The sequence below is a fragment of the Mobula hypostoma genome, chromosome 2 (assembly GCF_963921235.1).
Source record: "Mobula hypostoma chromosome 2, sMobHyp1.1, whole genome shotgun sequence".
Classification (NCBI taxonomy): Eukaryota; Metazoa; Chordata; class Chondrichthyes; order Myliobatiformes; family Myliobatidae; genus Mobula; species Mobula hypostoma.
In genome coordinates, this window is record NC_086098.1 from 135364095 (window position 1) to 135380652 (window position 16558).

General features: G+C 43.8%; 1 protein-coding gene across 1 annotated transcript; it reads left to right on the plus strand.

Moving 5' to 3' along the window:
- The first annotated feature begins 197 nt into the window (after nucleotides 1–197).
- LOC134357458 (myelin and lymphocyte protein-like) lies at nucleotides 198–16319 on the plus strand. Its single transcript, XM_063069065.1, has 3 exons — nucleotides 198–284; nucleotides 6593–6766; nucleotides 16224–16319. Exons 1-3 carry the CDS (start codon nucleotides 198–200, stop codon nucleotides 16317–16319), a joined length of 357 nt encoding a protein of 118 aa, XP_062925135.1.
- Nucleotides 16320–16558: the final 239 nt, after the last annotated feature.

Consider the following 16558-nt stretch of genomic DNA (forward strand, 5'->3'; position numbering starts at 1 on the left):
CCTTCTCTATTCTCACAAGTGAAATTGTGCTGTTGCAAACAGAAAGAAGTTGGAGTGCAAAGTTGCATCTTCAAATGCATCCTAGTTGTGAGGCTGAACGTCACACAAATTGCACTATAAATTCAGTGACGAATCTAACCGTGCTGGCAATAGGCAGTAAACTTCACGTCAACTTTCTGTGCACTGTGTTTAACACCATGTCAGCTTCAGGCACATCTAGCCCCATCCCATCCGGATGCAAGGTATTTTCATCATTCCCAGATGCCCTGATGGTTGGTGAAATCGTAAGTAGCGTTATTATATGATTACTGTATTTGTGTATTTGCCTTTGGATGTTTTAATGCTGCTGCCTTCGTATCGGTGCAGGTATTCGGTGTATAGGTAATGAACACCTGGTATACATGAAGCAGAGGTCCTCCCCCCAATCAAAGAGACGGTTATCGAGTCCCATTTACCTGTGTTTGATTCCTATCCATTGAAACATTGTCAATCTATGTACTCGTTTAAATCTGTTTCAAGCATTTTCGTCTTCTCTGGCAGCTCATTTCATATATGACCATTCTTTTGTGAAAAAGTTTGCCCTCAGGACACTTCTAAATCTTTTCCCTCTCAACTTCAATCTAAATCCTTTAGTTTTAGGCTTTCCTACCCTGGGAAAAAAAGACTCAGCACATTCACCTTAACGATGCCCTCATAATTTTATCCAGATCTGACAGTCACTCCTCTGCCTCTTACCCTCAAAGGAAAAGCTCCCAACCTACCCATTGTCTCCTTATAACGCCAACACTCCAATCCTGCGAATCTTTTCTACACACTTACCAGCTTCATGTAACCTTTCTATAGATGGATGATCAGAATTGCACACCATATTGCAAGTGCAGTCTCACGAACAACCTGTTGTGTCAGTCTTTGTGGAAGACATGAGCAGGACACCAGAAATTCGAGAGCGATAAGGGGCAGATATGAGGAGAGTCACTATGACTAAGAAGAAGGTGCTTGGGAAGTTGACAGATTCTTTAACGAAATAACAGGCAGGATAGACAAAAGAGAGTCATTGTATGTTGGGTACTTGGAAGTTTAGAAGGCATTTTACAAGGTGCCACACGTGAGGCTGCTCAACAAGATATATTACAGGAGAGATACTCGCATAGATGAAAGATTGGCTGACTGGCAGGTGGCCAAGAGTGGGAACAAAGATGGACTTTTCTTGTTGGCTGCCCGTGACTAGTGGTGTTTTGCACAAGTCGGAGTTGGGACCACTTCTTTTCTCGTTATCTGTCAATGATTTGGAAGATGGAATTGGTGGCTTTGTGGCCAAGCTTTTGGAAGATACTAAGATAAGTGGAGGGGCAGTAGCGTTGAGGAAGTGGGGAGTCTGCAGAAGGACTTAAAATGATTAGGAAAATGGGCAAAGAAATAGCAGATGGAATACAGTGTAGGGAAGTGTATGGTCACGCACTTTGGTAGAAGGAATAAAGGTGTAGACTACTTTCTAAACAAGGAGCAAATTCAGAAAGCAGAAGTGCAAAGGACATAGGAGTCCTCGTGCATGATTCCCTAAAGGTTGAGTTGGTGTAAGGAAGGCAAGTGCTATGTTCACATTCATTTTGAGAGTATTAGAATATAAAAGCAAGGATGTAATGCTGTGGCTTTATAAGGTATTGGTCAGACTGCGCCTGGAGTATTGTGAACAGTTTAGTGCCCCTCATCTGAGAAAGGATGTGGTGGCTTTGGGGAGGATCTAGAGAACGTTCACGAGAATTATCTTGTGAATGAAAGGGTTAACATATGAGGCATGTTTGATGACTCTGGGCCTGTACTCGCTGGAGCTTGGAAGAATGAAGGGGGATGAGGATCTCATTGAAACCTATCAAATATTGAAAGGCCTAGATAGAGTGGCCGTGAAGAGGGTGTTTCCTATCGGGGACCTCAGAGGGCACAGCCTCAGGATATGAGGATATCCCTGAAGAACAGTGATGAGGAGGATTTTCTTTAGCCAGAAGGTGGTGAATCAGTAGAAATCATTGCCACAGATGACTGTGGCGGTCAAGTCATTGGGTATATTTAAATGGGAGGTTGTTAAGTTCTTTATTAGTGAGGGCATCACAAGTCATGGGTAGAAGACAGGAGAATGAGGTTGAGAGGGAAAATGGATCAGCCATGATGAAACGGCGGAGCAGACTCAATGGACCAAATGATCTAATTCTGCTCCTATGCCTTATGGTTCTGTATAATGTGATGTCCAACACCTGTACTCAGTGCCCTGAGTGATGATGACATGTGTGCTAAAGGCCCTCTGCACCACTATATCTACCTCTGCCTCACTAACTTCAGTGAACTCACCTCTGCAAAGCTCTCTCGGGCCCTGCTATTTACTGTATGTGTCCGTTCAACTGGGCACAATGCAATACTGTGATCTTGCCTGAATTACATTCCAGAGGAGGAGCAAAGAGGCATCCAGAGAAAGGGACAGCTAAACGTGAGGAGAGTGGAGGAGGCTGAGAGAAAGTAGACATCAAAAAGGAAGAGGCAGGGAAACAGAGGCTGCTGGAAGGGGGAGGCGGAGGGAGCCAGGTAGAAAGAGAAGTTTGAGGTGGGTATTTTTTGGAGGGGAGGAAGAGAGAAACAGTAAGGAAGGGGGAAATGGTGGAGCAGTGGGAAGGGAATCTGAGTTATTTGTGTGATGAGGAATGGGTGGGGCAACATGACTGAATGAATTGCACATATTGCATGATAACTAGAAGCCAAGGTCGCCACACAGTTAGAGAAGTGACATTAAGATTGCGCTGGTGAATCATGGTCATGTGTGGTGGGCAGCTTGCAAAACTTCTGAATATACTTCTGAACTTCTCTCACTGCAATCTGCAGCTTGTAATTGCCCTTTAAGTAATATAATTTTGAACTATCTTAATGAACTAGGGACTTCACAATCATCTGAAGGACTCTTTGAACTTAATTCTCAAGCATGCAGGGACGCCACCTGTAAGTGCAAAAATGCACATTGTCACGGCCAAGAGAAAGGGAGAACTCCAACACAGGCTAAAGTGCTAGGGTATGAAACTTTCTTTACCCAGCAACTTGTCAACAAATAAACAGTCCCTGGAAAAAAAGACTGAACATCTAAGGGCAAGATTGTTGTATCAGAGGGAAATAGGCCATTTGGCCCATCAGGACTCCTCTGTCATTTCATCATGGCTGATCCAAATTTCCTCTCGGCCCCAGTCTCCTGCCTTCTCCCTGTATCCTATCATGCCCTGACCAATCAAGAATTTATCAACCTCTGCCTTAAAGCATATGTATATTCATCAGCAGGATGGCTGAGGGTGGGTTGGGAGTGGTCAGATAGACGGAATATTTATGATAACATGGAGATCAATATTGTTCAGTTAGCAATTGCTACTGGTGCTGCCCAGTTCAAAGTTAAAAGATCGAAGTAGTTTATTATCAAAGTACATATATGTCATCATGTACAGTACAGCCCTGAGATTTGTTTTCTTGTGGGCAGACAGAATAAATCCAAGAAACACAATAGTATCAATGAAAGACTGCACCCAACAGGACAGACAAATAACCAGTGTGTAAGGGGCAACTAGCTGTGCAAATACAAAGGGAAAAAAATAATAATAGTAAATAAATAAGCAATAAATATCAAAAGCATGAGATGAAGAGTCCTTGAAAATGAGTCCATAGCTTGTGAAAACATCTCAGTGATGGGGCAAGTGAGGTTATCCTCACTCCTTCAAGAGCTGATGGTTGAGGGGAAATAACAGGTTTTGAACTTGGTGGTGTGAGTCCTGAGGCTCCTGTACCTTCTTCCTGATTGCAGCAGTGAGAAGAGAGCATGGTCTGGGTGGTGGTGGTCCTTGATGACGGGTTCTGCCTTCCTGTGACAGTGCTACTTGTAGATGTTTTTAATGGTGGAGAAAGCTTTATCCTTGATAGACAAGGCTGTATCCACTACTTTATGTAGGTTATTCCTTCCGAGGACATTTGCGTTTCCATACGAGGCTGTGAAGTAACCAGTCAAAATGCTTCCCACTACACATCTATACAAGTTTGTCAAAGTTGTAGAATCATGGACTGGCTCACTGTCCTCCAGTTTCCTCCTCCTGAGGTAAAAAATCATCTCCTTGGTCTTACCGACATTGAGTTGTGGCAACATTCAGCCAGATTTTCAGTCTCCCATCCTATAAGCTTATTTTTCACCACTTTTGACTTGTCCAACGACAGTGGTGTTGTCAGCAAACTTAAAAACGGCATTGGAGTGGGATTAACCTCACAGTCATAGGTGTAAAGTGAGTAGACCAGGGGGGTAAGCGCACAGCCTTGTGGTGCACCTGTGCTGAAGGAGATTGTGGAGGAGATATTGTTGCTAATCCGAACTGAATGGGGTCTGCAAGTGTGGAAATCAAGGATCCAATTGCAAAAGGATAAGTTTTGATGGGATGATAGTATTGAATGACTCTGGGTAGTGAACACCAAATGCAATTCAATAGGAAGAAGTGAACTGCGCTTCACCTAGAAGGACTCTGTAGGCAATTGGTACTGGGAAGAGATGAAATAGAAGGGCAGGATTTGCATGTGTTTAGTGATAAGGTGTGTAGTTGTTGGAACTGAAGAACTATGTGTTTGATTGTAAAATTTGATTGAATATACTGGGACAGATAGTGAGGATAAGCGAAAATGCAATCCTTATTCTGACTGGAAGGAGAGGAGGAAGGAGACCTGTTCAACTCGTCTGCCATTTCCTTGTTCCCCATAATAAATTCACCCGTTTCTGTCTTCAAGGGCCCAATTTTGGTCTTAACTATTTTTTTCCTCTTCACATACCTAAAGAAGCTTTTACTATCCTCCTTTATATTCTTGGCTAGTTTACCTTTGTACCTCATTTTTTCTCCGCGTATTGCCTTTTTAGTTACCTTCTGCTGCTCTTTAAAAGTTTCCCAGTCCTCCGGCTTCCCACTCGTCTTTGCTATGTTATACTTCTTCTCTTTTATTTCTATACTGTCCATTACTTCCCTAGTCAGCCATGGCCTCCTCTTACTCCCCTTAGGATCTTTCTTCCTCTTTGGAACGAGCTGATCCTGCACCTTCCGCATTATTCCCAGAAACACTTGCCATTGCTGTTCCACTGTCATCCCTGCTAGGGTATCGTTCCATTGAACTTTGGCCAGCTCCTCCCTCATAGCACCATAGTTCCCTTTGTTCAACTGTAATACTGACACTTCCGAGTTTCCCTTCTCCCTCTCAAATTGTAGATTAAAACTTATCATATTATGGTCACTACCTCCTAATGGCTCCTTTATCTCGAGGTCCCTGATCAAATCCGGTTCATTGCACAAGACTAAATCTAGAATTGCGTTCTCTCTGGTAGGCTCCAGTACAAGCTGTTCTAAGAATCCATCTCAGAGGGTCTCCACAAACTCCCTTTCTTGGGGTCCAGTACCAGCCTGATTCCTCCAGTCTACCTGCATGTTGAAATCCCCCATAACAACTGTAGCATTACCTTTACGACATGCCAATTTTAACTCTTGATTCAACTTACACCCTACATCCAGACTACTGTTTGGGGGCCTGTAGATAACTCTCATTAGGGTCTTTCTACCCTTAGAATTTCTCACTTCTATCCTTACTGACTCTACGTCTCCTGATTCTATGTCCCCCCTTGCAAGGGACTGAATATCATTCCTCACCAACAGAGCCACCCCACCCCCTCTGCCCATCAGTCTGTCCTTTCGATAGGACGTATACCCTTGAATATTCATTTCCCAGGTCCTGTCCACTTGAAGCCATGTTCTGGGACTTGATACGGAGTTTTGGTCTGAAATGTCAACAATTCTTTTCCCCCCGCAGATGCTGCTTAACCTACTGAGTTCCTCCACCACATTTCTTGCTGCACTGGAATATCATTTGTTCATTATGTTCTGTGTCATGATGTAGCCATCATGGTCTTTCCATGACCATGATTGTCCTTGGCAATTTTTTTCTACAGCAGTGGCTTGCCATAGCTTTCTTCTGGGCAGTGTCTTCACAAGACAGGTGACTCCAGCCATTATTGATACTCTTCAGAGATTGTCTGTCCGGCGTCAGTGGTCACATGACCAGGACTTGAGTTATGCACCGGCTACTGATACGACCATCCACCACCTGTTCCCGTGGCTTCACGTGCTCCTGATTTGGTAGATGCATCTTTACCAAAGGATATATAAGACACTCCTTCTCTCCGCTAGCTTGCAGGTCACACCTTGTGTAGGGGATAGGCAAGTGATACACCTTGCACAAGGGTGACCTGCAGGTGAGTGAAGGGAAGGAGTGCCCTCGACCTCCTTTGGTAGAGGTGTATCTCCACCCTGCCACTCCAACTGGAATACCATTTCTGCTAATAAGCTTTGAACCTACTCCTCCACCTGCAGGCACCTGCTTTGGAAAATGTGAGCTCTGACCTACTCCAGCCCTTGAGGGGATGAGTTGCCTTCCGTGACCCCACTGTTAATACTGAGTCTCGGTCCTTGATAATAACTGAGGTCACGTGTGTGCTACTCTGGACAGAAGTTCCACATCTAAATGTTTTGATTTGTTTTTAACTTTATAGGTTTTTGGTAGTCTGGTTTGGATCCTTGTGGCTTCTACTGATTTTCTACCTGAAGCTCAGGAATTCCAAGGCTGGTTAATGTTTGTCTCAGTCACCTGCCACGTTGTGACCACATTGTTGCTGATAATTTACATGTGTGGAGCTCAGAACCATTCATCAGTGTGGATTACGTTGGTATGTTTTATGCATTCTGTATCACACAGAAAAAACCTTGCTCAAATTTTATTTCCATAATTGGGATAGATAAATAAAAAACAATGTTAAACTTGCTGGATGTAGTTTTATACGACTGCAAAGGAACTGCGTTACTGCAAAATGGTTGATTTTAACTCCCAAGCTGTTTCCCTAAGAGAACAGAAACCTAGTCGAATAGCCCTGGTAACTTGGGAGTGTTACCAGTGGCTGGAACTGATCGGAGCGAAGGCTTGGGTTTCCTCTGTTGAGATCGCAAGATGTTATTTTTTATACCATTTAGCTGTGGACCATCTTGGCTAATGAGGGGAAGAACAGAGAAAAAAAATGTCTTGGTTGACAGCAGGGGATAAGTTTCAAAGTGGGATAACGGAGTGAATAAGGACAGTAAAAGAATTAGTGAACAGCAGAAAGTACCAAAGACCCACAATTGCTGATTAACTTAATGGTTACTTCCAGCATTTTCTCTTTCATTTCAGGTTCCCAGAAACTGTTATTTACCTTTCTCCTCAATCCAGGGTTAAATACTGATCCCATATTATGGAACTTTTTCAATGGGCAGAACAAATACTAACCGAGGCTTTGAGGAAGTTAAATTTAAATGATTAGACTGATTTATTTCTCATTCTGTGCCATTTTTTATCTTCCAGGATGCTTTCTACCACTGTGCAGCAACTGCGCTTTACCTCAGTATTGCTGTTATGGAGGCTAGAGACACAAAGCAGTTTTTCATATCTTTTCCCGGTGCTCCCCTTCAAGTTCAAACAACAAACAGACTCAACATTTCTGCCTCAGTGAGTAACCTTATACTTATTGAAATAATCTTACATGTGGAGCACCATGTGGACAATCAGTATAATTTTTAACAAATAGACATAAATATCTGGAAGTTGGAGTTCACATGTGAATCAAATGATCACTGGATGAGGCAGCTCTGTCCAGCCAGGAGATCTGCAAAATCAGGAAATTTAGTTAGAATCCAAAGCAAAAAATATCTCAGGAGATTTTCAACCGCGTGTATTACCTAAATATTAGTAGCCTTCTGCACCATTGCCGTATGGACTGCGGGTAGAGAGTCCGTGCCTTGCTGTTGACTCTCTACGTTAGCAATGCTACAGTTGTCTAACTCTGCCAGCAAAGCGATTGAAGGGGGCTGGGGGTGGGTCAGGACCATGTGCGCATTTGGAATATTGTGTTCAGTTTTGATCGTCCTGCTGTGAGAAAGGTGTCATTAAGTCGGAAGGAGTGGAGAAGAGATTTACAAGAATGTTGCCAGGACTCAAGGGACTGAGTTACAAGAGGCTGAGCAGGCTGGAACTTAATTCATTGAGTGTAAGAAAATAAGGGGTGATCTTATAGAGGTGTATAAAATTATGAAGGGCACAGATAGGGTGAATGCACGGTCTTTTCCTCAGGGTTGGGGAATTACGAACCAAAAGGCACAGGGTGAGGGTGAGAATAAGAATCTGAAGGGCAACTTCTTCACCCAGCAGGTGATCCCAATATGGAATGAGCTGCATGAAAAAAATATTGACATGGGATACACTAAGAATATTTAAAAGATACTTGTAGATGGAAGGAAATGTTTGGATGGATATGAAAAGCAGCATCCATCATCCGGGATCCCCCACCAATCAGGTCATGCTCACTTCTCACTGCTACCATCATGAAGTAAGTACTGGAGCCTCAGGACCCACCACAAGGTTCAGGAACAGTTAGTGCCCCTCAATCACCGGACTCTTGAACCAAAGAGGATAACTTCACTAAACTTCACTTGCCCCATCATTGAAATATTCCTACGACCTATGGACTCACTTTCAAGGACTCCTCATCTCATGATCTCGATACTTGATGCTTATTTATTTTTATTATTATTATTTATTGTTTCTTTTGTATTTGTACAGTTGTCTTTTGCATATGGGGATTTTTGTCTGCCCCTTGGTGACATATGTGTATGTGCTTTGATAATAAATTAACTTCGAACTTTGAAATGTGGACCAATGGGATTAGTTGAGACTTGGGTGGAAACATGTTCAGTACAAACAATGTGATCAAAGGCATGTTTCCATACTGGATGATTCTATGACTGGTTGTGCATGGAAACCCTCACTGACTTTCAGGACAAGTCTATTCAACTCCCATTCTGCAAATGGCCTTCTGAAAAGATGAGCTCTGAGCTGGTCTGCAACATAAAAGTAATCTTCCAACTGAGAGTTGGAATCAATGAAGGGAGCTGCAGATAATTATCTAACTTGCAGTGGCTATTGATAATTGGGACTTGTGGCCACCCATCATATCTCAACGTGAAAGTGGAACCTCTTTAATTTACATCTTGTTCCTAAATCCTGCACTCTGTGCTGATGGGTTTCTACAAGTGGATAACAGAAGATTCCCCCAACAGCTCTATTGCTGCTGGCAGTGGAGGAAATGTGGGCTGCATAATAAATGACTGACAGCTGAATCACAAGAGCCACGTTAAAATGGAACAAGCTTGGAATTAGCCAGTCTAGTTTCCCATTGAAGTGGAATTTCTATCAGAAATGGACACCATCAGGTTAAATTTGCAGCACATGGTTTATTTCTTTTCTATTTGTCCAATTTCTTTTAAATAAATACTGGGTGAAGATGACCAAATATTAACAAGCAATTCACAATTATTTGAAAACTTAAAGTGAAATGATTATATGGTTGTGGTTCCCACCAGACCTGATTGAATCCCTGTCATTTCTCCACCATGTTGAGAGTATCTGCAAAATGACTATTTCATTTCAGTAGCTTTGCCTGACTTGTTCTTTGCCTCAGTTTGTCTGATGCCATTATCAGCAGCGGAGTATTCCAGTGTAATCCTCACAAGACCTCTTCCACGCACTGTAAATTCAATTATATCTAAATCTTGGCTGTGATTATCCTGTCTCCCACCATCTCATTTGCCATTAACCCTGTGCTTGCTGACATATACTCTAGTTCTTAGTCCAACAGCACTTAAATTAACGATGTAGATTTTCAGAATACTCTGTGAAATATAGCATCCAACCTGATGGTATGAATATTGGTTCTTTTTCCTGTAAAAAAAAATTCCCTCCCTCCCCTCCTCTTCAATTCCCCTCTCTAGCCTCTTACCTCCTCTCACCTGCCTCTATCCTTCCCCTGGGTCCCCTCCTCCTTCTCTTTCGCCTTTGGTCCACTCTCCTCTCCTACCAGACTCCTTCCTCTCCAGCCCTTTACCCTTCCTACCCTCCTGGCTTCACCTATCACCTTCTATCTATCCTCCTTTTCCTCCCCACACCTTTTTATTCTGGTGTCTTCCCCATTTTCCAGTCCTGAAGAAGCGTCTCTGCCTGAAATGTTGACTGTTCAATCATTCCCAGAGAATATGCTGACCTGCTGAGTTCCTCCAGCATTTTGTGTATTCTCAATCGCAGATTTGATTTTAAGGAATGTTGCAAATTGCTCTGATGATTAAAATCAATGTTTTATTCACAAACACAAATATAGCAGTTTACAAAATTATGACAGACATAGATGGAGTAAATATTCAAAATCTTCTTCCCAGCTGGAAATGTGAAATACTGGAGGACTTAGCCTTCAGATGAGAGGGGGAAGGTTTAAAAGAAATGTACATGTAAGGTTTTTATACATTTTGGTAGGTGCCAGGGGTGCTAATGAAAGCAGACACAATAGTGGTGTTTAAGAAGCATTTGGGCAGGCACCTGAATATACAGAGAATGGAGGAATATGTATCATATGCAGACATTATGGGCTAAAAGGCCTTTTCCTGTGTTGTACTGTATGAGGCTCTGTTGATCAGGGTTGATCATGGATGTTGCATCTTTGCTGTCTACATGTGCAAGCCTGGCAGTACGATATGGGGAGCAAGCTGATGCCCATGTAGCAAGCTCCCCCTCTCCATGCACCTGACGAACCCAAAGGAATGGCGGAGATTGATACAGTTTGACACCAGCAGTGTTTCAGCAGTTGCCAGTCAGCATTGAACTCAATATAGGACTGGCTTGGGCACTCAAGCTCCATATTTTTCCCTCAGATTTTACTCCTGAAGCCTTCACCATGAGTGGGTGCAGCCACAAGGCAGTGGAGGTTTGAGATAAGAATTTTCCTTCTTCTTGATGAGATGCCAATCATAGATGATGAGCCTCAACTGCCCAGGGCAGCAAGTTTTAATGCTCCAGTAACCAGCCTTTTCCCCTTCTCCTGTCAGTCGCAACAGTTTTGCTGGGGTCAGTAACAAAGCCACACGTGAAGGTCAAGAGCTGGACTTGGCCATCAGAGGCTATTTGAGGTGCACCTCATTGAGAGCATTTAATAGGCAGTGGGAGCTTATCCCAATTACCACCTCCCAGCTATAACAACCTAAAGGAACTGTTATGTTCTGTGCTTCATCAAAATGATTGGATTTATTATGCCTTCTTTGCTCAGGCGATTCCCATCAATCTCCCACCTACCACTTCTGAAACTTGTTTCAATACTACAACCCTTCAATCTCTAAAACTTAGAGACACAACATAGTGACTGGCCCAATGAGCCCATGCTGACCAGTTGCACCCATGTGATCAGTAAACCTACTAACTTTGGAATGTGGGAGGAAACCAGAGCATCCGGAGGAAACTTACATGATCATAGGGAGAATGTACCTTCAGATGGTGCTGGAAGTTGAACCGGGCTCACTGGTGCTGTAATAGTGTGGGGCTAGCCACTATGCTACCGTGCCTCCCTCCCCCAGTCTCTGCATTCTTCTGTTGTGACTCTTGAGGTCCTTCTCATTTAGTTGCTCTATCGCTAATAGATTTGTTTTAACTGCTTAGACAGTTAAACAGTGATCTCCCCCTTGACCACCTCCTGCTTTTTAGCTCACTCTGCTTTTTCAGGACGCTATGATTAACCCATGAAGACATTTTTTGTTTGTATATTTCTTGATGCAAGTCTGTTCTAAATTTCATCTGGTAAGGCTCCTATAAAATACCTTGCACTGTATTACCACATTTAACGTTGTTGTTTCTCTCTGCGTTCTTATGGCACATCGGGCGGAAACCTGGCCGTCTCTTTAGCATTTGTCCGTTTTTTTACGAGGCCGAGTTGCTAGCTCGACGCTCAACCCAGCAACGAATGGAAGCGTGCAAGGTGCTGGCCGGGTACAAACCTGGCACCACTCACCTCGAGGTCCGGTGCGCATGCCACCGCACAACAGGCCAGCACATTTAAACCGCCTTTTAATGATGATGTTTCTTCAATACTCTGTTTACTTTGAATAGTTTAGTACCTGCAGTAAATAACAGGGGAACATGGGAACCCAGTGGATCAGTTCCACCTAATTAGTTAGAGCACAGTAGAACTTTTGGAGGGACAGATCCGATAGAGGGGTGCTACAGAGCAGATAAAGGAACGTTGCATGAATGTTTTCAATGATTGCCTACTGATACTAGCATGTAGAAATGATAAATCATTGGGAAATGATATCTTTTAAGGGACTGAAATACTTTTTGGACTTTTCATATCAGGATCATGTACTTTGTTGTTTATATTCCTGCTCCCTCTTCTGAAAGTATCTGTTCCAGGCTACAAATCAACAGGTAACTGCTGTTTCATATGCCCGTTGATCATATATAGAATAGAACTTTATTGTCATTGGTCAAGGCAACAAGATTATAATGCTGCTCCAGTCCATGCAAAGCAGATATTTACAATGCATGTGGTATGGCTTAATTTAGAAAAAAATGCTTATTTACATGCAGCAAATTACTGTGATATTTCGGAACACTTAAAGGCTATTGGCAGGCTGGGATGTTGCATTATTCAGCTGAACAACAGCCCTCAGGAAGAAGCTGTTTTCAGTTTTACTGTCTTGTCTAAACTCAAAGATTTCAAAGGTACATTTAATGTCAGAGAAATGTATACAATATACATCCTGAAATTCTTTTTCTTTGCAACCATCCATGAGAACAGAGGAGTGCTCCAAAGAATGAATGACAGTTAAATGTTAGAACCCCTGTTAATCATGGATTAATCATGGGACAATTTACAATGATCAATTAACCTACTAACTAGTACGTCTTTGGACTATGGGAGAAACCTGGGACACCTGGGGAAAACCCATGCATTCCATGGGGAGAACGATCTCTTTACAGAATGGCACTGGGATAGAACCCCAAACACTGGAACAGTCCGAGCTGTAATAACATCGTGCTAATGGCTCTGCTGCCACGGCGCAGGAATGTTTAAGAGATACTTGGATGGGCAGTGAAAGGAGGGAGCTCGACCATGTGCAGGCAGATGGGATTGGGTTAACTTGGCATCTTGGTTTGCACAGTCATTATGGGATGGAGAACCTGATTCTGTGCCTTGCTGTAGAGAATTCTTTACTCCATAACTGATGGAGAAATTCTGTTCCTGCCTTCCTTGTCCGGTTTTGTATTAACAGATCTGGTTAGGATGGTGTTAGTGGTATTCATGCTGATTGCATCACAGATGAGCCCACTCTGCCCTATGACCTCTGTGCCTGCATTGAAAGGTTACCGGATAGCAATGAGTGAAAGTTGGAGTTTTGGTTTGGATATTCTCTCCTTCCTTCAGCTGAAATGGTGCTTTCGGTAAAGGACTGAAGCTTGCACTATGGGGCGTGGCTCCCACCTGGCCACAACTGCCAATCTCTTCTGGGTTCTGCTGCGTTAGCAGATATTTCATGAAATTTTCTGAGACCATAATTTGGTCTGCATACATTTTTGGAGTGACACTGGATAAATTGTTTCATTAACATATTATATTCTGACGAAACGCCTGTGTGTCTGAACTGAAATATGCCTTTTGATTATATGTTTTATACCCTGTGTTTTAACATCTTTTTTTCTGTTGTCGTTTTCATGATCTATTGTGCACTGGGGAAGATTAGATTAGATAAGATTAGATTCAACTTTATTGTCATTGTGCCGAGTCCAGATACAAAGCCAATGGAATGCAATTAGCATCTGACCAGAAATGCAAAGAATAGTGTTACTTACAAAATAACTGCGAATAAAAAGTAAGTGCTACAGCACACAAATATAAAAGTACTGAGACAGTACAATATGGGTGCAATACTGGTTAACGCTGTGATGTGAGGTTCAGCAGGGTCACAGCCTCAGGGAAGAAGCTCTTCCTGTGCCTGCTGGTGTGGGAGCAGAGGCTCCTGTAGCACCTACCGGATGGGAGGAGAGTAAAAAGTCCATGGTTAGGGTGAGATGCATCCTTGATGATGCTTTTCGCCCTGCCCAGGCAACGTTTATGGTAGATGTTCTCAATGGTGGGCAATTGGGTGAAAAATAATCCGCTGGGCAGTTTTCACCACCCGCTGGAGTGCTTTGCAGTCCGATATGGGACAATTGTCATACCACACTGAGATGTAGTTGGTGAGTATGCTCTCAATGGTACAGCAGTAAAAGTCCGTCAGTATCCTGGGACAGAGGTGAGCTTTCTTGATGCTCTGCAGGAGATAAGGGCACTGTTGCACCTTTTTGACCAGGATGGAGGAGTTCAGGGTCCAGGTGAGATCCTCGGAAATGTGGACGCCAAGGAATTTGAAGCTTGATACACGCTTCACTACAGCTCCGTTGATGTGGATAGGGATGTGAATGTGGCTCCTAGCATGCCTGAAGTCCACAATGATCTCCTTGGTCTTCTGGGTGTTAAAGGCCAGGTTGTTATCAGCACAGCACGCGGCCAGATGCTGGACTTCGCCCCTGTAGGCCGTCTCGTCATCCCCTCTGATCAGGCCAACCACCGTGGTGTCATCTGCGAACTTGATTATGGAGTTAGAACACTGTTCAGGAATGCAGTCATAGGTGAAAAGGGAGTACAGAAGAGGGCTCAGCACACAGCCTTGAGGCACACTGGTGTTCAGGGTGAGAGTGGAGGAGGAGAGGTTGTCTAACTTAACTGATTGGGGTCTGTTAGTCAGAAAGTCCAAAGTCCAATTGCAGAGGGCTGAGCTGATACCAAGCTGACGAAGTTTGGCAATCAGCTTGGAGGGGATCACGGTATTGAATGCCAAACTAAAGTCAATGAACAGTATTCTGACGTAAGAGTTGGGGCTGTCCAGGTGGGTCAGGGCAGATTGAAGTGCTGTGGAGATGGCGTCCTCTGTTGACCTGTTGGTGCGATGGGCAAATTGATGGGGGTCCAGGGTAGTGGGCAGACAGGATTTCAGATGTGATAGAACCAGTCTCTCAAAACACTTTGCAATCATGGGGGTGAGTGCAACTGGGCGGAAGTCATTCAGGCCCGTGGCAGTGGAATGCTTCAGCACTGGCACGATGGTGGTGATCTTGAAGCTTGTGGGGACAACTGCCTGGGCCAGGGACAGATTGAAAATGTCCGTGAAGACCCCGGCTGACTGCCCTGCACAGACTCTGAGCACACGGCCAGGTATTCCATCCGGACCAGCTGCCTTCCGTACATTCACCCTGGTCAGGGTGGCGCAGACATCGGAGGTGGAAAGTGAGAGAGGCAGTTCACCAGGTGGGAGATCCGCTTTGAGGTTGACCTCCTTGTTCTCTCGGTCAAAGCGAGCGTAGATGTAATTGAGCTCATCAGGGAGGGAAGCAGAGCTGGAAGGGGGCACAGTACTAGGTGGTTTGAAGTCTGTAATGACCTGTACGCCATGCCACATGCGCCAGGGGTCCGAGGAGTTGAAATGTTCCTCGATCCTCTGTTTGTATATGTGTTTAGCCTGAGAGATTCCCCTCCTCAGGTTGACCCTGGCTGAGCTGTAATCCTGCCGGTCTCCAGACCTGAAGGCTGAATCTCTGGCTTTGAGCAGGAGCCGAACTTCTCTGTTCATCCATGGTTTCTGCTTGGGGAAGACTTTTACTTGTTTTTGTGATGTCACTCTATCTACACACTTGTTGATGTGTTCAAGGACAGAGTTGGTATACAAGTCAATGTTAATCTGAGAGTCTGTGGTGGCATGGGCAGCAAACGTGCTCCAGTCTGTGTGCTGGAATTGGTGCTGAAGAGCCGAGTCAGCACCCTCCAGCCAGATCTTAATGGTCTTCATTGTGGGTTTCACACGTTCAATGACCGGGTTGTACTTGGGAAGCAGAAACAATGAAAGATGGTCAGACTGACCCAGGTGGGGGAGGGTAGTGGCTTTGTAAGCATCAGCCACATTTGTGTAGACATGATCTAAGGTTTTACTTCCCCTTGTGGTGCATGATACATTTTGGTAAAATCTTGGAAGCATGGTACGTAGGTTGCAATGATTGAAGTCCCCAGCGACAATAAAGGCTCCGTCTGGATGCAATGTCTGCAGCTTGCTAACAGCGGCACTGAGGTTTTGCATGGGTGTGGGGGGTGGGATTTGATGATTTTTTCCATGGCTTTCATGGCTATTTGTGGGGAAGAGGAATCTCAGGGTTGTATACTGCAGACATACTTTGATAATAAATGTACTTTGGATCTTGTTGTTTCGGTGTTTGCATTCATAGCCACCTTATTTTACGCAGTGCACACGATCGGCTCGATGGTGAGATGGAAACGATCGTCCTGAACAAGACAGCAACAACTGTCAATGACTTATTGAAATAAAATTGTCCCCTTCCCAAAGCTGATGAGTACTTCCCTTCACATTGATTTGCATCCTTTGTTAATCAGCCATAATTACATTGAAAAATACCCAATTAGTTAATCAGTGGAACAAAATGTAAATAATGCACAATTAATGTGTAAATGGTATGAATGCTATAGGTTCCATGTCCTATGGACAGCTCATAGCACATTTAAGTACTA